Source organism: Oculina patagonica, chromosome 3 (assembly GCF_052425735.1).
Source record: "Oculina patagonica isolate OP01 chromosome 3, crgOcupat, whole genome shotgun sequence".
NCBI lineage: Eukaryota > Metazoa > Cnidaria > Anthozoa > Scleractinia > Oculinidae > Oculina > Oculina patagonica.
In genome coordinates, this window is record NC_135760.1 from 12,864,588 (window position 1) to 12,886,029 (window position 21,442).

Consider the following 21,442-nt stretch of genomic DNA (forward strand, 5'->3'; position numbering starts at 1 on the left):
CGCCAGTACACCGCGCAATTTTGAAATCCAAGCCGAAGATATTCGGCGTAATCTACGTAGAATGCAAGCCTGGTATAAATTCCTTTGGAATTTATGGTAGGGTATTTCTTTGGTTTCGAAAGGCATGATTCGAAGTTTGGCGCTTAATAGAAGTAATACCGTAGCAGGATTTTGCTGAGTCGTGGGGAGTTGCATACAATTAAAATGCCACGATATTTCATGACCGGAAATGCTTCTCTTGGTAGGGTTGTAAAGGCGGGGTCTTCTGCTTCCGCTCACGTGAGTTCGGGAAATAGGCTGATATGTTTAGAAATATAAAGCTGGATAACACTTTGTACGTTAAAAGTACAGTAATATTAAATGTATTTGAAACTCAACTGGCTAAAAATTGACATAGCTGAAACGTCTTGAAGATCATACTTTGAGCACAAGAACTCAGCGGAAGTGTATAATAGCACCAGGCGTTACAATCCTTGTTGATAATCGCGTAGGACTGGGGCTGACACCAATACCACGGCAAAAATGAGTCGGTGACAACGTAAAAATATGGAGGTTGCAGAAGATGGCAGAACTTCTCCTTCTGGGAACCTAGATATTTCACGAGAACGTTCAAACAGTGATCCAGTGCGTCAAGAAAGAACTATTGTCATGAATGGAGGCAATACTGTTCCTACAAGACGTGCACCAACGTTTTTGAACGCTACGGAAGTTGGTACTCCTCCTGTCGCTGGCGCTTACTCAAGCCCGAATACACCTCCTCCCGTTCGACGAAGCAAACTCGCTATAAGTATAGGAAGGTTCTTTCGACCATGGAAGTGGCGGAGACGAAAGAAGAGCCAGAAGTTTATAACGACTTCACAAAGTAAGAAATCTTTGATTTCTCATACTGTAATCATCTGACAGATTTGTTTGGGTTTGTCGGAGTTCTTGTGTTTCGTTCGCTGAAATCGATGATACCCTTTTGGCCTTGTCCACGGCCCCCTCTTCAACATGAAGTAATTTGTGTACTATTTGATTGTTCTCTTTCTACTGTTACAAAACAATTATGAAGAATGAATGCGAAAGGAAGCAGAAATTTACTTCCCGTCCGTTCGATATGTGCTTGTACCTTGTACTGTCGGAAATCGATCGTAAGGTGAATTTTTCCCCTCTTGTCTTCGTTCTTGGCAAATATTTATGTTTGTCATACACTAGCACGCTTAACACTGAAAGCTTTGTATCATTTTATGTGCTGAAAATGATTCAGTGTATATCAATATAAAGTTTATACTAATCCGCCAGTAACATGACAGTTGCGTATCGAGAATTGCCCAAAGGTTACTCTTGGTATACTTGAATGTACAGAGATGAGAAAAGCGAAAGCAAAGAACGCACGCAGCCTTGTAAAATGGCAATTTTCACATTTAAATGATGATACACGTCTTCACACAGGGGTTGTGCGGCAAATTTTGCTTGACCTACTGCAATTTTAATTCAATGATCATATTATGTATGTGGCAGCATCATTTTAATTGATCAGTTGGTTCAAATCCCCGACAAACGTATCCATTTTAATCGTCATGGTCAAGCCTCGATGTGCAATTTTCAACCCTGGACATTGGTTTTGAGAAATAAAATTTATCAAAACAAATTAAATCTTTTCAATTGCAAATCGTGCCATGTAAGCCATGAATATTTGATTTATTTCTAGCTTTTGCGCGAATGATCAGGGTGCCAGTAATATTTTTAATGATCCTGTTATCAACAAAAGGTTAATTTGATACAACCCACTGTGTCATTGAACTTTAGATAATGTGCAAAATTGTTGTCAAAATCTGAGAATAAGCCTAGATGACCAATCCTCTCTATCTATAGAGAGCTCATTTCAAAGTCCGGATTGAAATGATATTATTATACATTCACATTCATGAAGATATTTGTTGATTTCTTGGTGACATTCTTGTTTACTTCTTTTCTGAACAGCTAGAGCTTAATATTTTCAATGTGTGTCACATGGGAGCCAAATTCCTGCAAAGTTTTATTTTCTTTCAATATTTATTTATGTTACGACCAATATAGCATGGTGAACAAAATTTATTACACACTGACAAATATAGAAAACAATATTGCTGGCCACTGCTGCTATCTTGAGATGTTGAGATTAAAATATAAATACATGATTTAGTTTGCATGTTTTAGAATTTAATATACAAAAGCTTTTCCCCTTTTATCATCAATTTATTAACCTTCATTTACAATGTGCCCTGATCATGTTGGTATGGTTTAAAATATATTTTACTTGGCTATTGTTTTCATAAGGGTCACATTCAAGTAGAGATTCTGTTATCAATGACTGCTCATCTCTGGGAGGAAGGGGGTGAACAGAAGTTTTCTAAATCGTTATATTTTCCAAAAACAAAAACATTGGATTTATTGCATTATTTCAGTGAATTCAGGGATCCTGCAAATGGACTTGGCTTCAGATTTACATAATCATTGGATTTTACATGTCTTGATTCAGATCTTTATTTTCACAAGTATTCCTAAACTCTTTATAAGCTCATCCATTAAAGTATTGAGACAGTCAAAACAGCTCACTGACAGATAGTTTGTCTCAAGTACTGAATCAATGCTGAACGTAAATTAACCTGTGAAGAGGCCCCTGAGCTTGTTTAGTGGAGTACTTTCACCAAATTTCTTTCTGCCTTATAAGTTATTCCTCACAAACGAGCCAATTTACTTATGAAAGTCACCAGATATCACATTTTTATAGGAAAATGCAAAAGCATAAAAAGTAAACAAAACAAATAAAGGGGACCATACTCCTCTGGACAAGATATTTAAGTTATGACAAGTACACATCCTCCCATCCAATATATTGTGCTACATATAGTATTGAGATCAACTCCATGAAGGCTATTTTTAGATATCAATTGATGTCCATTTACATTATAATTATTATAATAATGGTGTATTGTACCTCTGCATAGATCTTGAGAGAAAACTGTCTGTACGTACTAACAGAGATGAGCTGATAAAGAAAGGAATTCTCCCTGTAACAGATGAAGGTGAATAATGCATTTGCATTCAAATACTTACAGGGACTACTAAATTCTCATAGTTAACAGACATGTTTGTAATTCTGTGAGGAGAATTGAAATCTCAAGGTGTTTACTGTTTCTACGTACCCTACCTCCCTTGCCCATGCATCATTTCTTTTCACCCGGAAGAAGCCAATGTTATGCAATCAGGTAAAACAGGTTTCTTTAGTGGTTACCCTACCCAATGGCAATTACCTTATCCCTGGGCACCACAATCTCCTATATATTTCATGTTAGTGCTGCAATAATCCAGGGAACATACATATTTCTAGATCTTTCACTACTTTGCAATCATGAAACAATAAATACAACATTATACCCAATGTTATGGTAATTATTGCACAAATTCATGACAATACCCCTGTGGCTCTTTTACAGAAACTGTGTCACCAGTTATTTTTGAAAAAATAACTGGTGACACAGTTTCTGTAAAGCTTCTTGTAGCCAGGATTTTAAACGTGGGAGTCTGAATTTTGGCATGGGGCCAAAGCCCCCATTCTTCTAGGGGGTCTGGAAACATGCCCCTCCCACCCCACCCAGAAAATTTTTAAAATGAAAAGCTGAAGACTTTGAAACATATTGACTTAGGTTGGAAACAAATTTAACCTGAAAGCCAATATGACCAACAAGGTACACTCCTCCTCATGCCCTCACCCAAGGTACACCCCTCCTCATGCCCTCAAGGTACACTCCTCCTCATGCCCTCAAGGTACACTCCTCCTCATGCCCTCACCCAATAACCCCACTTAACATTTTGGATAATTAACAGTTAACCCAACAATCATTGTTCTTCAGAAAAAGAAAATAAGAATGATTCAGCTGACATCCAGTGCAATGGCCCATCAAATGAAAATAGGGTTGCAGGTGAGAGTGATCAGAAAGTTACAGCACCAGGACAACCTAGGAGCAATATGCGAGCTCCACTCGCACAGCGAGGCAATCTACCCACTGAGAATGAAGTTAAAAATGATTTTAAAGTTCACCAAGTGGACACAATGAGCATGATGGATCAACTATCTCAGGAATTAGGTGAGTTAGTGTATTGAGACGTGCTGTAAGAATTTTAGTACTCGCACGGTGACATTCACACAAGATTCCACCCTAACAGCATCAACAATGATAGTGGAATTGATATTCCTGAAGCATGGATGCCCATGATTAAAAAACAAAACAACAGGAGAACCAAGGGAACAACACTTCACCGGAACAGCAAAGATCAAAATGCACCAATCACAGCTCTTGAAAATTAGCCAAATCATAGGAGAGCATCATTCTTTATGAGGTTACGCCTAACCAGTTGACCTTATTGCCCATTAAAGACTATCAGAATGCGGTTAAAATGTTGCAATCCTCGCAGCATGTGACTTCATTGTCAGACAAACCGCAATACTTTATTATTAGAGTACCTTGTTTTTTATTGGAATTATCCACGGTGGTTAACAGGACCATTCATTTGGAATGATTGTTTTTTTATTTCTTTGGTAACAGCTCGTCGAAACACAGGAACCAGCTCATCAAATGAACGGACAGTCCTCAGAGCTCAAAACGATAGACACTGCAATACAAGTGGCCAACAACCAAGGTGTTTAAGACGGAATCCACTAGGAAGTCGAGTAATATTTATTAAAGTTGACAAATCAATTTCAGATATTTAAATCCTATTGCGTTATTTCCTACCCAATAAAAGGTAAAGATGTATATTATCCGTGATAACACAACAGAGAAAATGATCAAAGTTAAAGGTATGGCCAGTGCATTTTCGCGATGAAGCGGCATTTTCATGTTGTTAAAAGATTCTTTAAATTGAGAGTAAAAAAAGTTCAAAGTAATGTCCCAGAGAAGTTGTTAGTGGACAAGCACCAGCGGCTTAGAAAAGACCGAAATTTGAAGAGAACAAAAAGCGCACAGGTTATTCCACCGCCCTCGGTGCACCCCAGCACTGACAGACACAGTACACAACTATAAACCCCAATAAAATCAAAAATCAGACCCCTCAGCTAATAGTCCTGCCGCCCCTCATTTCACACAAGTAGAAAAACCCCGGGCACAGGCCGCCTACAGGTCGCCAACGCCCATACAGATCTCCCGCTCATATTTTATCTACTACCTAAAATATCATTTGAAATAATATGTTCATTGACAGTTTTATTATAATCACATGCTTTTCAAGTAAGTTTGACTGTCTATGCAAGCAGCAGAATACTTGTCTTGAACTCTTTTCAAGCCATTTTAAAGTAACCACAACTTTCATTGAGTCTCAAAATCTGTGAAAGGTACACTGTATGGGGACATTTTGAGTAGTTTCCATGCCTTCCGAAAGTCTGAAAAATAAAACAATTAAGATAGAAGTGTGAAACTTTGTCCCTACCCAGTGAGTATGTCATCAATATAGTTTTCATTGTTGGCAGTTTTTTATTGTATTTTTCTGAGTCAACTTGGCTAGATTCCTGTTGTGGAAGTATGATTCCAGTCATTACAATGAATCTGGAAAATGAAAAAAAAACATGTTTATCTTTATTTTAGTATAATTTTTGCCACCTATTTCCATGGTAAATGAGGCTAAATGAAATTTAAGCAAAGCTGAAATTAAGCCACTCTTACCAATATGTGGGGCATTACATGAGTGCCCAATGCTATGTGCCTTTGCATTGAAGTGTTTTGCTTGCTTGTTTGCAAGTGTTACTTCTACCCACTGGCTTCTTAGCAAAAGTAAGAGATATTGTAATGAGATGTATGTTGCTCACATTTGATAGCAAAATGACTGAGAACTTTATGCTTAGTTCCTGATAACAAGTCATGTTGTTATTTCAGATTTGTTGTGGTTCAAAGTGCTGGTAGAGAAAATAGTGGAGAGGAAACGCTACATGGCAGTGAGAGACATGATAGTAGTTGTTCTGACTCTGAGGAGGAAGAGGAGACTCAAGGAATTGTAACAGGTATTAATTCGAACATTCCATTCTACTATTTTACTGTTAGGTCCTGTTAAATACTGCATTCTTGCCACTTGCAATTCTCAGCTTGAATGATCAAAGGACACAGACAACCCAGTGGACAAATCAAAACTCAAAGTATAAACGTAGCCGGCACAAAGCATGGGAAAACATGGGCAACCAAGACAGGATTGGTTTTGGTTTTAGTTCTGTTTGGCTGGGAAAAAGTTGTGAGACTTTTAAACCAATCACGTAGTGTACTAGTGTAAAACCAAAGCAAACACCAAATAAATTACTTTTGACACTCAAGTAAAAACTGCTCTAATAGTACATGTAACTTCAAAGCTGAATAGGAAAATTATTAATGTTAGTAGTGATATATAAAAATCTTATGCTGTCTTTTTTGTCTTGTAGGTTTAGCCTCTAAGCTTAAGAGGAAAGACAGTTTAGCTCTGAAATTAAGAGCTCGGCCAAGTCAGAGTGAACTTGAGGCTAGAAACATACTTCCAAGTAAGTTGAACTTCATATTTAAGATCATCACGTGACAAGTTGTGGATCTTATGGCTTGAACTTAAAAAAAAAAAATCATTAGACAGCATTTTAAATATAACTCATAAAGTTTTGGGTTATCTTCAAAAATATTCAGGTATATGCTTTGAAATCATTAAAATAGCTTTGTAATTTTTTTCGTTTTACATAGTAAGAAATTTTCTCACTCTTTATGATAACTTGAAAAATGTTGGAGGGGAAATATTTTTCATAAACGTATTAATGTGTTTAAGAAAAGTAAAATGTTTACAAGGTTTTTTTTATTTTTGTATCTTATTACGAGGTTGACCTTGGGAGAACTTTGATGTTTACACATTTAGATATCCACTTGGGCACCATTGGGACTCTCAATGAGATGTTTTGCAGGTTGCCGAAGGGTGGAGTCAAGGAAATGCAACATCAATTGACTCCAAGGGTTGTGATTACTTTCTAGAAAAGTCCAGCATTTCTAATTAGGAGGTATCCAAAAAAAGAAGTGTAAAAATGGTTTCAGTTTTCACAAGGTTGTTATAAATTCAGTGTGTTTTTTTTAATTACAAAAGACTGAAGTATAATTCATTTTATTGCATTACATTTCCTTATGTAACACACATAGCAATCCATTTGAAACATGTATTTTATAAATGTTATTTTATAAAGTGATTTCTAGCATTGAATGGTTATAGGAGGTAAAAACCAGTTGACTCAGAAATCTGCACAGCAAGTGTTGAACTTCAGATCAATAAAAAAATAGACCACAAAAAAAATCACCAGTCAAGCGATTAGAAGTCCACTTTTGACAAGGTTTTTATTTAGGAATCCAGAAGAGACAAAAACGTTTGTTATTGTGTAATAAAGAGGTGACAGAAAGGAATTCTTTAAGGTATCAGCCACCCTTCAGGACCGTCCGCGCCCGGACGCTCCAGCGCTTTGTTTTTAATACAAACCCCACAAACCACACTTTTCGAAAGCTTAATAGTTCCAGATTATGAATTATTCCTTTAAAAATGACGAAAACTTAAAATAAACGCAAAATTGAGACGTTTTTGCGAAAGTATATGTCTTTAAATCAAGCTCCAGGCCCGCCGAAATAGCGGAAGACGATAACATCGCGTTTGCCTCTTAACACCTTCCTAAAAACCGTGTCAATTTGACAAGTGCGTTGTTTTGTAATGCGAGATGAAGTTAGGGAGACGAATCACGCCACTCCGGGAAAAAAACGAAAACGAGAAAAGAAAACAAAAATCGCAGACAGGTGGAGAAAAAATTGGCAATAAGCTGGCCCAGCCGAGGGGTGCCACTTGAGTTAACGCTCTGTCGATTTTCTCAAAAAGGTTTTTTACGGAGTCTACCCTAAGGATCGCCTGAACGTCAAGGTTGATGCTTACAGGAAGGCCCCAAGATGTTGACGACCACAGGCCTCGCGGCGCCTGACCGGAACAAACGACAGTTTAATATCCCCCGAGCTTTTTGACTGCTTGAGTTTGTGTGTACGGGAGCCGCACACGGGATGTGAGTGAGGAAGCGTGCCAGGCGAGATAGTAGAGGTTTGCGACGTTACCCTATGCCAGGGGCCGTCCACCCACTGTGTTCCGTGTATGAGTGGTTAGTGTGACATTATCTCCGTGCGATCGGGTTGGGGGAGGGGCGCACCGGGTTGCGTGAGGAGGGGACCCGGTTCCGTCGCGCCGCGGGTGTGTGGGGAGTCTGAACCCTCCAGAAAACTGCACCTTTTAACGGTGGCTGATACCTTAAATATGAAATTGAACTCATTTTGTTTAATTTCCTTTAATTTTTATGGTCTAAATGTGTCATGCAGGGGTTCCTTTAAATTTTTGTTCACTATTACTCATAGGCTGAAATTAATTTATTTTTACTATTGTTATTTCTTCCTGTGTGGGAAGCTAGTTTAGCTTGGGTGGTTAGAATTTATTTGTGGGAACATTTTTTCAGCTTCTTATCTAGGAAATGACTAGCTACTGGTATTCATAACACTGAAGAGTTAAATTTTCAGGTTTATTTGTTTAATGAATAAATAACAAAATTCATTTTTTAAATAAGAAGAATTTGCATGTCTCTTGAATATAAAAAAAATATATATAGAAATTGATATGATCAAAGAGCATTGCATTAGAAACATCAAAAATCACTATTTTTTTATGTTTCTTTTTTGTTGGTGTGTCTATTATTATGCACAAGTTCTGCAGTCTTCTTTAACACCAAACAATTCTTCCAAACACCTGCCTTTGAACTGATAAATATCCATTAGCCATCCTTCCAATTAGATGAGAGCCATTCTTTACTTCACCTGTTGTGAAATCAACATGGAAAATATGCCAGTCTGCATGTATTATCAGTCAAAAATGAGCCATATTTTCTGTGTTCTTATTATATCGTCATATAAGCCCTCTTAATGAGGAATCTTACAGAAGGCTAAATGCTATTTGTTCGACAAATAATCACCCTGGTTGGACAAACTCATGCTGGCCTTCTGGATTTAAGTAAGTCTGTGGTATTTGCATAGAGTATTTTCAAATTGAGTAAATGTGGTTGATAACACAGGCAATAGATTATCATCACTGGGCTACCAGTTGTTTTTATCATGTTAAAATGGTGGCCTTGACAGAGAATCTTATTGATAACTGCTTTTTGAAATGTGTGTTTGTGTAGATAATGTGTTAGGAAGGTAATCTGTAAGTAGGGATAATTCATTGATCCCATTTACCCAGACATAATTCAGTATTCTAAACTCAAGATTTATCAAAATTATTAGCATAAAACCTATAAGCATTTTTTTTTATTTTTGATATAGCTATCGAGTGGCTTTCAGACTTTTTTTACAGTCTAGTCAACAGAAGGAATAATGTAAATAAGTAAGCTGATTGTAAACTCCTTATCCCCTGCATGAAACAGACAGGCCAGACTAACAGTTAAGAATTTGTTATATTGCAATTTGTAAAGCAGGGCTACAAGGGTTTCATATGACATGATTACACTGTTAACTAGACCCCATTTTTAATCTTGATGGTTTATTCCCAACAAAGTGATTAAAAGTACAAACATAATAATTTTCTAAGCTTTTTTAAGAAAAAACCTCCTTGCAATACTTTTGTGGACTGATACTATTGGTGTATGTCAACATTTTATTTTGGTGTTTAATCATAAATAACTCTTGAAGAATGTTTCATGGATTAAGTGACTAGCTTTGTTAGCCAACTCTTGCCCTGCTTTAATAAGTTTTGCAAGCGCTATTGTAAATTATATACTTAGAAAATAAAAAAATAAAATGTTGAGTCGAGGAAAACATTTCTCAATGATGTACACAATTAAAGGACTGGTAGCACAGTGTACAATCTCATGGTCTCCAAAAAAAAGGGGCAAACAGTTCAATTTCAAGCTTCCAAGTATTGATAGCCATACATGTAACATAGATCATGGGTTTTTAAAGTCACAAAAATACAGAAATCCACAATTTTCTTTATGTTTTTCAAAAACCACTGACAGTGTTAGAAATTAGTGCTCTCTTGTTTGCCCAGACAAGTGACACGAGTGTTAAGGGAGTGCAAGTTATCAATGACTTACCCATAAATTTGTCAAGTACAACTTTCATCTCTAAGTAATAATTTAAGTTGTTGATAAAGACTGCCATTTTAGCAAGAAAATCTCTAGACATCAACTTACTAGTTCTACCTAGTATTCACAACACAAACTGAGTTCATGGTATTTTCATCCAAACAATATCAGTGGTCTTTAGTTGGTTACTCTGCTGGGCTTTATTTTTAGAGTAAACAAACAAAGTTGACTAAACATAACCACAGGATGGTAATGCCCCTATGTCTTTTGATTAATACATACATAGTCATTTTGCTCATTGCCATTTTTTTTTTTTCAGCAAAAACAGAGGAAGAAAAATTAGAACGAAAAACTGAAGTAGGAACAAAACTTATAAGGTAAGCAAAAATGCTTTTTATATAATTTTAGGGTTAGGGACATGAGCAAATGCCCAGAACAGTTTTTAGGGTTAGGGACATGAGCAAATGCCCAGAACAGTTCTGGATGTTTGGTGTTGGTGCATCAAAACAATATTACTTTGATACTGGTAGTGGTTTTTACCACCTTTCTGTTGTATCAATATAGAAAGGTTAATATCTGGTTTGGGGTGTGGTGCGTGTATGTGGGGCAGGGGGAACAAAGGGGGGAAGGGAAATTAAAAGGCCTGGGACTGAGAAAACCTCTCACAACTAATACAATTAAATCCCCGGCCAAACGGAGGTAACATTTCAGCGCAACATATTGCAACATTGTTGGGTCATGTTGTGAGATGTTGTGAAGGAGCTGGCCAAACAGACGCAACATTTCAACACAGCATATTGTACGTGTTTGGCCACCCTGTTGCAACATGTTGGACGGTGTTTCGTAATAGCAAATCAAACCAGTGGGCATGCTCCCGCACAACAATGTTGCGCAAACATGGCCAAATGAGTACAACATCCAAGAATGTTGCAAGGTGTTGAGAGAAAACATTTGACCATTTTCAAACTTGATCCAAAATCATCCAACATGTTGCAATTTGTTATTAGGGCGATCAGTGTTTGACATGATTAAAAAGATCAGATACAAACCGTTTTTAATCATGTTGCAATTTATATTTTTGGTTAGTTGTGAGTGTTCGTAAATAAAGTTTGACAGGGAGTAACTGTCATAGCAGGTGTGAAATAAGGCAATTTACAAGGACAGTGTTGTTTTAAAAAAAATGCTGTCATGGATATAGTGCCCATGTCACCAAATTTTTAATTTTTCAAGCGCAAGTCCACATTGAAAAAGAACTTCTGTGAAAAAAAGAAACTTTAACAAAAACCAATTTTTTTTGAATTTATAAAGCCTACTTTTGTTTGGTACACCCCTTCCGTTGATTGGGAACACCGGCTCGCCGATGACATAGATATCAGGAACGCTGGTTGGCACAGCTCTTGTGTTTACTATAAGCAAATGACGCATAGTCGGCTAGTTCTTGTGTATATTCGACAAAATGACTTTGAACTGCCAGCCTGAACTGCTTGGAGAAATGTAATGTAAGATCTCTCTGAAGTTTATTTGGATCTGCAGTCACGTGTTCCTTAACCTACATCACAACTCCTTTGTGACTAAGAGAATACTAATACAGGGTTGGAAACTAAAATTTCAAAGCACTCGCCATCTGGGCGAGTTACCTCAAATTGCACCGCCCGATCAATTTTCACCGCCCAGTCTCCCCAAAGAAAGGAAAATTAGCCCCCACCCCCCACAAGAGTGAAATATTCAATTTTAATCACGCACTCACGTGCCACCGTTAGTGTCACGCGAAGACTCAATCACAATAATCGCCAGACGTTACTCCTAAAACCATGAGTACGCTACTCAAGTGAAACGCTCCCAAATGCAAAGTGTCGAAAGTGAGGAGATGGGAAAAGCGATCTGCCGCACGCGGCCAATGTTATCCAACTGTAGTACTCCACAGCGACACAAAAGGAAGCATCTTCACCGACGAGCTTGTTGGAAATGGGAATGTACTACGAGTACTAGTCGGAAACGACCGCCCGGGCGAGTGACCGAGCCGCCCGACAGTTTTCACCCCGCCGGGCGAGTGGGCGAGCGCTAATTTCCAACCCTGCTAATACGAGAGGTGTGCCAGAATGGTGGCAAATGTTTGCGTTTAAAAATTCACTTTTTGTTCAAATCAAATTTTTTTTCGCAGAAGTTCCTTTTTCAAGGCGGACTTCCTTTTGAAAAACTAAAAAATTTGGTGACATGGGCACTTTTACATTCTCCAAAACCCAGAATTTACCGGTAGTTGTGTTATGTTGTTTGGAAGAAAACAGATAATAAATTGTACGAAATGATGGAAAATGAAAGTAGAACGGTTCATGTATTGTGCTGCTCGTTAAATTTTTGATAAGTAACATTCTCTGTGCTGAAAAATGATTTATGCATATGAAAAATGATTTATGCATATGTTGTAGTTTAAAATGAATTTCAGAGAAAATTATTTTAAATCAGTTTGATTTACATATTTTTGTTGTTGTTTTAGGATTATGGTAGTAAATTTGGAACAAAGGAAAATAAAAATTAACTAGACGTATTACAATCAGTTTGACCTGAAGTTCATTTTAAGCTTTAAAACATGTTTAAAAAATTCAGCATATACCTTATTCTCACAGCAACCTTGTTGGAATTTTTTTTTTTAAAGTCTTTTCTTTTCTTGGACTACCAACTTTTGTACATGCACAGGATCAATCCCCTGGCTTGGCTGATAAAAATAAATAAATAAATTACTATATTTAGAGAGGAAGCCACTCAGCGCTAGCTGGTTTTCATGCGGGTCCTCTGTCCAGGTCGAATTTGGTCTTTGCAAGTTGTAAGATCATGGCTTTGATTTCCTTTACAAGTTCTAATGTCTGGAAAGACTGTTTTCCCACCTGCCTGGTTAAAATAACTTGTGTGATTATTTACAGCTATTTACAGCATTGGGCAAAAGCCACATGCTGATTTTTACAAATACTGGAAGCATTTTAGAAGTAACAACTATTAGGTTATGAAGTGCATTTCTGTTTACATTGTACTTGTAAATCGAGTGGTGTTAAGTTCAAAGGTTTTGATACAAATTATATTGAATGATTTATCAATCCCAGCCATAGCAGTGATTTTATAGTTTGTGGTGATGTATTTTGTTGGTGGTCATAACAATGTGAATTTTGTCCAAGAAGGAGATTTCACAATGTTTGTAGACCAGTTTTAGGTCAGATTTGGAAACAGGACTTTTAAATGTCTTAACTGACCACAAGAAAGCCATTTTTAACAGGTGCTAAATAACAGGTTGTCAAGTCTGTTGTTTGATTGGTTCACCACAGATAGCCACCTGCATAGTTTGTTTTGAGTCAACAGGCAGTAAAGTGGCTTTAAAGAAAAGTACCTTTAGTAGTACACATTATTTTTAGAGATTTTGAAAAGTAGGCAGCATTTTTTTCAATGCTCTTAGCTTAAAAAATTATCAGACACAAAGGGCAAAAGTGGTTTCTAGAACTGAGTTAACACTTTTGTTATAATATGTCTACAATTCCATTCTATTCAAAGTTATGTATCTGTAATTTGCCAATCACTTATAATTAATGCCAGGTGTCTCATTCATACAATAACCAACCCACACCAGGATATGCTATGACCATAATAATGAAATGCAAAGTGCTCACATACAGATATTTGCATATAGTTAGCGATGGGACTGCAAAGAAGGAACATCTTGCTTGTAGGAAGGATGTGACGGGGGAAAACGAGATGTGCGGTTTCCATTGATATGAAGTATAGCATCATTCAGAATGTCGCACATTGTCTTAGGAACAGTGTACTGCATAGAGTGTTTTGTAGAGCAGACATTCGTCTTCCTTCATAATGGAGCAAATGATAACAGTAGCATGTTTTGTGACTTGATTTGGAATCTGGAGGTGGCACTCTATTATTTCCTCTCAAGATGTATAAAATTTTTGTAAGTTTGTGAGGCGGAGCCTTTTTGAATGTTTTATTATATATGTAGCAATCAATCAAGACCACTCATGTTTTCGTCGTAAAAATGTGTAACATGTCATGTCTAGGCAGTAGTCAAGTTTTTAAAGAATATTTTTGTTCTAGTTGTAATCTATAATCTAGCAGTTGTATTCTTGAGGTTTGATTTAACAATTTGACTGCAAGCTTAAGATTTTTGTTGGTGAGTAGTACTTGAAAAACTCTTAGCCAAGTATCAAAGTCAATAAATGCTAAGAATGAGTGCTCTTATTGGACATTTTAGCATAGCCCAATAGCTGATCTAACTAACATAGACTTCTATTGATTAAAACCAAAAGAAAGTTATGGTGTAATTGTTGAGTATAACCAGGTTACTGGAACCTGGTTGTTAAAATTTATTTTTATTGATGGTTTTGGGTGATACATGTGACCAGATGCACAAAAAAAAACTCTGACAAAAAATTAAAAGACAGTATCTCTGTAGCCAATCAGATTACACATTTGCCAGTGCTTGGTTAGTCATTAATTTTGAACTGTGTGCTTAATTCTTAATTTCTGCCACTGGGGAAAGTTCACTGACAATGCTTGGTCAGTCGTTTAAACTGTAGTTGTTGACTTGGTTAAGTCAATGTATGTTATCAGCTAGTGTTGAAATTAACTTTGTCTTCATGTTTATCTGTAAAGATGTGAAGACATCTTATTATAATATGCTGTAACTGGGTTCCTAAGCTTTTCTTTTCAAATCTTCTTGCAGACGGCTCAGCACTCGACCCACAGCACAAGAACTTAAGGAGAGAAATATATTAAGATGTAAGTAGAGTTTACTGTTAGAAATGCAATGGAAGCAATATCAATCAAAGAAGTATCTTTTGCCCAGAAGATTCCTAAAGCCTTCCTAAATAAATAAGTCTTTATTGTTCATTTAAAAACTAAAAAGTCATTGATGTCTCTAACACTTACAGGCAGACTGTTCCACAATGCAGGGGCAGCTGTTTGGAATTATCTGTCTCCTAAAGTTTTCTTTGTTTTACCCCTGGGCAACTGCTTTAGTAGTTCATTATTGAAAGAATACACTACTCACAAAAACAAGTACACCACTTACACTGTTAGCACACTACTTACACTGTTAGCACACTACTTACACTGTTAGCACACTACTTACACTGTTAGCACACTACTTACACTGTTAGCACACCACTTACACTGTTAGCACACCACTTACACTGTTAGCACACCACTTACACTGTTAGCACACCACTTACACTGTTAGCACACCACTTACACTGTTAGCACACCACTTACACTGTTAGCACACCACTACACTGTTAGCACACCACTTACACTGTTAGCACACCACTACACTGTAGCACACCACTTACACTGTTAGCACACTACTTACACTGTTAGCACACCACTTACACTGTTAGCACACCACTTACACTGTTAGCACACTACTTACACTGTTAGCACACTACTTACACTGTTAGCACACCACTTACACTGTTAGCACACCACTTACACTGTTAGCACACCACTTACACTGTTAGCACACTACTTACACTGTTAGCACACTACTTACACTGTTAGCACACCACTTACACTGTTAGCACACCACTTACACTGTTAGCACACTACTTACACTGTTAGCACACTACTTACACTGTTAGCACACTACTTACACTGTTAGCACACTACTTACACTGTTAGCACACCACTTACACTGTTAGCACACTACTTACACTGTTAGCACACCACTTACACTGTTAGCACACTACTTACAATACTAATACACTAACGACAGTTACTTCACACTACTCAGGTACATGTTGACATTTGGCTTATTGCTCGTACATACTGTTTACACTTGTGATATGCCACTTGCTACACTTGTAAACAATAAAGCAATTAATTAGTTAAATATTTAAGCGACACGTACAGCTAACATGCAAGTACAGAAAAAAAGAAAAAGAGAAAAAAACAATCAAACAAACTTTGCAGAAGAACAGACAAGGAAGAAAGGGGGAGGGGTATATCTGCAATGAAAAGATGAGATGACTTAATTTACTCCACAGTGCATGAAGTAGAAAAAAAAATGCCAAATCTTTGCTATGAAATTATGTATGAGTTGAAGATGTTTGTGACGGGAAGAGCATAATAGGTAATGTTCAAGAAAAAGGGACCACATACAGATATAAGTAACTTATTAGATGAACTGTTTGTCACATTACAGCATCTTCAGAAGAAGAGGCAAAAGAAGAGAAAGAAGAAAAGAAACGAGTTTTAACAAGAAAGGTTTGTATCATTCAACAGTGAGTGAAGTATGAAGAGGCAATGATCATGAAGGTTAACATGTTCATCTCAACAAGTATCTCATGAACTTTTATAAATCAGTGATCAGTGCAAGAGCTAACCATATCCTGACTGCTAAAGCATTACATTTGAGTAACTTCTCATAGACTCACCCATCACAAATCTCAAGCAGTTGTTGAAAAATTATTGATTTTAATTGTGGCTAAAATGATTTGGAGTTTTTTGGATTTCACACTCCAAAGAACTTGTTTGAGTATCAGTGAGTACGTCTCAGTCCTTTGGAGAACCTAATTGTCAATAACTTGTATCAAAACTTTTCGAATGACTATTTCTTCAATGTTGTGAAGGGATTTTCTCACAGAGGTTTTCTGTCTTAAGGATGCCGCTTAAGTGCCTGCACAGCTGTTATTTAAGGTCTCAGTTTTCCTGTTGAGATATAGATCTTAAATCATTTGATGGCGAGAGACCTTTCCTTTCGTGGAATAATGTTCATCAAAACAATTACAGTAATTTAGAATTTCTTGTGTTTTTCAGTTAAGCAGAAGACCCACTGTCCAGGAGTTGAAAGCAAAGAAGATCCTCAAGTTTAATGATTATGTTGAATGTGTTGATGTCCATGAATATGATAGAAGGTGAGGGCATCTCAGCTATTCATTTTCGGATGAATATGGACAGTGTGAGGGCTATACTATTTGCTACTGGAGTGCTCTGAAAAACTTTATTGCTTTTCAGATTGAACTTTAAATTCTTTTTCTCAACTGGCCAAATCATTTCCTTGACTAGTGTTTCTCCATTAACAAAGATATATCAGAAAATATAATAACACTTCAATTGGATAAAAGGTTAAGTTTATTCGGATCCAGACTTGAGAATTTGAGAAGACATACAAATTTACAATCAACTGGTTTCTGTAGCATAAAACCTCTTCAAGTATTGCTACTCTTCCTGAATGGGATACTAGTCCATTGTATGTAGCTCACAGCATTTTGTCATATTACCTAACAGTTCTCAACCATTTATATTCCTGGGTGGAGAGAGGCACTGTGAAAGAGATTGGAGTGAAGAGTTAAGAGTAATATGTCTTATGCCCAAAGAACAAACCATGGTGACCCTGTCCAACCCTCCAACTAGGGCTGCTTGATTCAGAGTCCAATGCACAAACCACAAGGCTTCTGCACTTTCCAACACTTAAAATAACAGGGGATAAAAATAAAGGAAAGTGTTTGTAATGTTGTCCAAGACAACTGTTCATCTTGCTTCACATCGGGAGTAGTACTTGCAGGAAATTTCCTAACTGGAATAATGACACTCTTTGTTTGGGATAAGCTTTGTTATCCTTAATAATTAATTCCTTAATTAAGACACATACGCACATGGACTGTTTCTCTGCATACCCCTCGGTAATTTGCATATTGTTGACTTCTATTCTCTTTCAGAGCGGATAAGCCCTGGACTAGACTAACACCAGAAGACAAGGTATTATTGACACTAATAAAGATAACTGTGACGTCCTTTGTTTAAAAAATAAAAAAAACAAATGAAATAAAAAAACAAACTAACTAACAAATGATCAAAATTTGTCTGCTACATGATAATGATTTGTTTTGTCTTAGGCTGCGATAAGGAAAGAGCTTAATGAATTTAAGAGTAAAGAAATGGAAGTACATGACGATAGCAAGCAGTATACAAGGTATGGTTATTCAGGGCTTGAGACTAACTTTTTAACTTATTGGTTTTTGGCTAGTGAATGTAGATTTTATTACCAAAAATATTTTTTTTTGGTTTTTTATTTTTTAAAAAAAAATTTTTTTTTTTTTTTTTAAAAATGGGTAAAAGAAAAAAAGAAAAAAAAAAAATATGTTTTTTCTTTTTCGCCCCGTTATTGTTTATTCCTCTCAAGCAAATCTAAAGTGCAGGTATCCCCTTTCTTTATTAGGTACCTTTTTTACAATTTTATAAACCTAGATTGTGTTAAAATTTGCTGGGGCAAAATTTTCACAATGCGGGGCATCTATAACAAACTCTCAATATATTGATTATGATCCCAAAACTGTCACCTTTCAATCGTTGATGTTTACATTTTCCATCTCGATGTAAAATTTTCATTGATACGTCATGGGAATAAAAGGTACTGGGGTTGAACACATCATGTTTGGTTTGAAGGGGTTTGTTCATGGTAACTTCTACCATGTACTGTAAGTAGTAGTAGAGTAGCCAAGTGATAGATATGTGTTGTTAAAGACAAGTGTGTAACTTACATATTAAGCAATGAGTGAAAGTTGGCCCATTCTTTGCAATAAAATGTCAAAGTTTAGGTGGTATGAAATTGCACTTTTGAGGGTCTTTATTGGTAGGATACCCCCACCACCACCACATAGAAACGGCAAGGCCTACAACTCTTCAGAAAGCTGGCTACACCACTGATAGCTACCGGATATAAGAAAAATATGAACATTAATTTCAAAATCACCCTAGTTAAAAAACGCTTGTACATAGGCAAGTGAGTCTTCTTTTATGAACAAACAAAATGTGATGAAGTGTCAACTTCTTTTGCAGGTTCCATCGTCCCTAGTTTTATACAGATTCCTAGAGGATATTTACTTTACATGCTATTTTTTGTTAGATGGAATTATTCAAAGAACTCTAATAAAAATGTAATGTACAGGTCATAACTATGACTGTAAATATTATTAGTAATACATATTAAGAATTTTTGTATAGGATTGTATAGATTTTTAACATGTTTGTCATGGCACAATAGATGTTACAAGGGGATGGATAATCCAGTTTATAAAGCAACCAAAAGGTTATCCCTTTGCAACCAGGGCTTCTTAGAAGTAAAAATAGAAGTATTAGATAGTGGTTGTTTTGAGGCAATTGTCAACAAAGCAAAATAGTCTCAGCTTGATAGTGCATTGTTGTTCAATTTTTTAATGATATAAAATTTGGCAAGATGTCTGTGACATCCTGTTAACTGTGATGGTTAATATTCATTATAATTTCAATGGATGTGTAAAACAGGACTTGACTTATTTTTTTCACTTTTGGAAGTATACTTCAAGAACTTTTGTTGTCAGTCGTTAAAAATATTACTCTGCAAGGATGCAATTTTCTGTGAACAGTGGAACCTCATTTAACGAACCTCTATATAGCGAGCGCATATGAACATATTCCCACCCCAGTAATAGTAAAATGATAGAAAGTACCTCGATATAACGAAACCTTGTTATGGCAAACAAATTTTGTCAGTCCCTTGGCCCTTTGTTATATTTAGGTTCCACTGTACTGAGTGTCAGGCAATAAATCCAGCCATTGGTGGCATGATGCATTGCTGCCACGTTAGTCATCATATTCCTCTTAGTTGACAGTGAAAGATGGCTCTATTCATAGTCTGACTGAATAAAAAAGAAGAGAATCATTGGCTAGCATTTTATTCATAATCCAAACCTCAGAGATGGACATCTCAATCAAATTGCTGCTTATGCCATTCTAAGTGTCATCCCATTGATGTAAATTAATTCACACTTGTGCACTGAGCGTTTTAACATGGTCTTCCTATATGAATAGTTATAAAGCTATGGCTAACAAAACTATGACTATGGAACTGTTTGAGATTTTGTTCATTCAAATTTATTTTACAAAATCAGTATTTCTTGTTTCTATAATAGTTTGTAATGGGAAATAATTCCAATTTTAGTAGGTATATGAAAACAGTATATTTTTTATGCGAAGAAGTCCAATATGGAAAGATCTATCAGTACAAGAAAGTATGCTAATTCTTAAATATATATTGCCATTTGAAACCAAGCATTAGCAGCTATTTGATCCAAACATCTCTCAGTTGTTTACACAATCAGAAGGCCAGTGGCTAAAATTCAGACTAGGCTGGTTTTGTTTGATTACTAAAATTTTAGCAGCTGTTTCGAGTAGATTACAGTTGTTTTCGTTGTTGCCCCTGTGACACCTCTGACACGGTAGTTTTCGTGATTTCAACATTGTGAATATTTATTCTACTGATATTTTTCTGTGGATAAAACGGTTGACAAGTCTCAGTTTGATTTCCATTATTATTCATAACAATTCTGCGATTTCCTGTTGTGTGAGCACAAGGGATGTCCATTAAAAATATGCTCATATGAGGGTATGGGGAACATTTATCAGAAAGGGAAAATGGGAAGATGCCATAGAAAGCCATTAACTAACCAAGTTTAATTCAGATATTTAATTATTACCAACCACTATAAAATGTTATTTACTATAGCCGCAGGTAGGTTCAGCAGCCTGTTGTTAATGATCCAACTGTTCATATCTTTTCCACAAACTTGGTTCCAGGTGTTAATTTTGACCCTTACCCCCACCCCCTGGTGTTAAAGATCCTTGTAGGGAGGGTAATGTGTGTTGCATTATTATGCATTTTGCAATTCAATAATAATTATTATGGCTTAACATGTATATTACAAGTACCTAATAAACATGGCTTACTAAAAACAGTTTCAAGCGTATAATTTAAATAAAAAAAGTATTTTTCTCAAATATGAGTTTTTTCTTTATGAAGGGAATAAGTGGGAATAAAGTTGAAAAGAGTCATAGTACTTTGTAGCTCTTTTCTTTGTCCAAGCGTTAAAATGTTTGAGGTATAAGGAATTTAATTAGATTTGTCTTGGAGAAGCAGTGGTGGTGCAATGGTGAGAGTGTTTGTGTCCCACCAATGTGGGCTGGAGGTTAGGGTTAGGGTTAGATTGAGTGTGTTGTTAATAATATTAATAATAATAATAATAAAATAATAATAAATCTGAGAGCTTTTCGCTGAGTTCTCCAGTTTTCTTTCTCCACAAAAACTTCCAAATTCAATCGGGAATACACAGCCCCAAAAGCTCCTAGCTTTAAATACACTGCATAGATAATGGGTTTTTTTTTTCATCTTAAGAGGTTGGAGATTTCTGAAGTAATAACCATATACCCACCGGTTTCTGAAATAAATAGCATGCAATGCATGCAGAAGCGATGACGTTTTCCAACAGGGTCTTCAATAATTTTCAGAAAATTTGTCAAAAAATA

At 36.3% G+C, this 21,442-nt stretch overlaps 1 protein-coding gene across 1 annotated transcript; it reads left to right on the plus strand.

Annotated features, from left to right (window-relative positions):
- The first annotated feature begins 494 nt into the window (after window positions 1–494).
- On the plus strand, window positions 495–19,493 carry LOC144646669 (phosphatase and actin regulator 1-like). The gene is made up of 13 exons (XM_078506339.1): window positions 495–862; window positions 2,970–3,047; window positions 3,876–4,109; window positions 4,569–4,662; window positions 5,892–6,016; window positions 6,425–6,520; window positions 10,431–10,488; window positions 14,829–14,884; window positions 16,305–16,366; window positions 16,919–17,016; window positions 17,821–17,860; window positions 17,998–18,074; window positions 18,941–19,493. The coding sequence occupies exons 1-13, from the start codon at window positions 547–549 to the stop codon at window positions 18,954–18,956; spliced, it is 1,350 nt and encodes a 449-aa protein (XP_078362465.1). The 5' UTR covers window positions 495–546; the 3' UTR covers window positions 18,957–19,493.
- Window positions 19,494–21,442: the final 1,949 nt, after the last annotated feature.

Excerpts from the sequence above, each read along its gene's own strand:
- LOC144646669 (XM_078506339.1), top strand. The coding sequence starts at position 547 with ATGGAGGTTGCAGAAGATGGCAGAACTTCTCCTTCTGGGAACCTAGAT. Across the intron at positions 4,110-4,568 it reads TCAACTATCTCAGGAATTAG|CTCGTCGAAACACAGGAACC; the intron begins GTGAGTTAGTGT and ends CTTTGGTAACAG. Across the intron at positions 14,885-16,304 it reads GGAGAGAAATATATTAAGAT|CATCTTCAGAAGAAGAGGCA; the intron begins GTAAGTAGAGTT and ends GTCACATTACAG.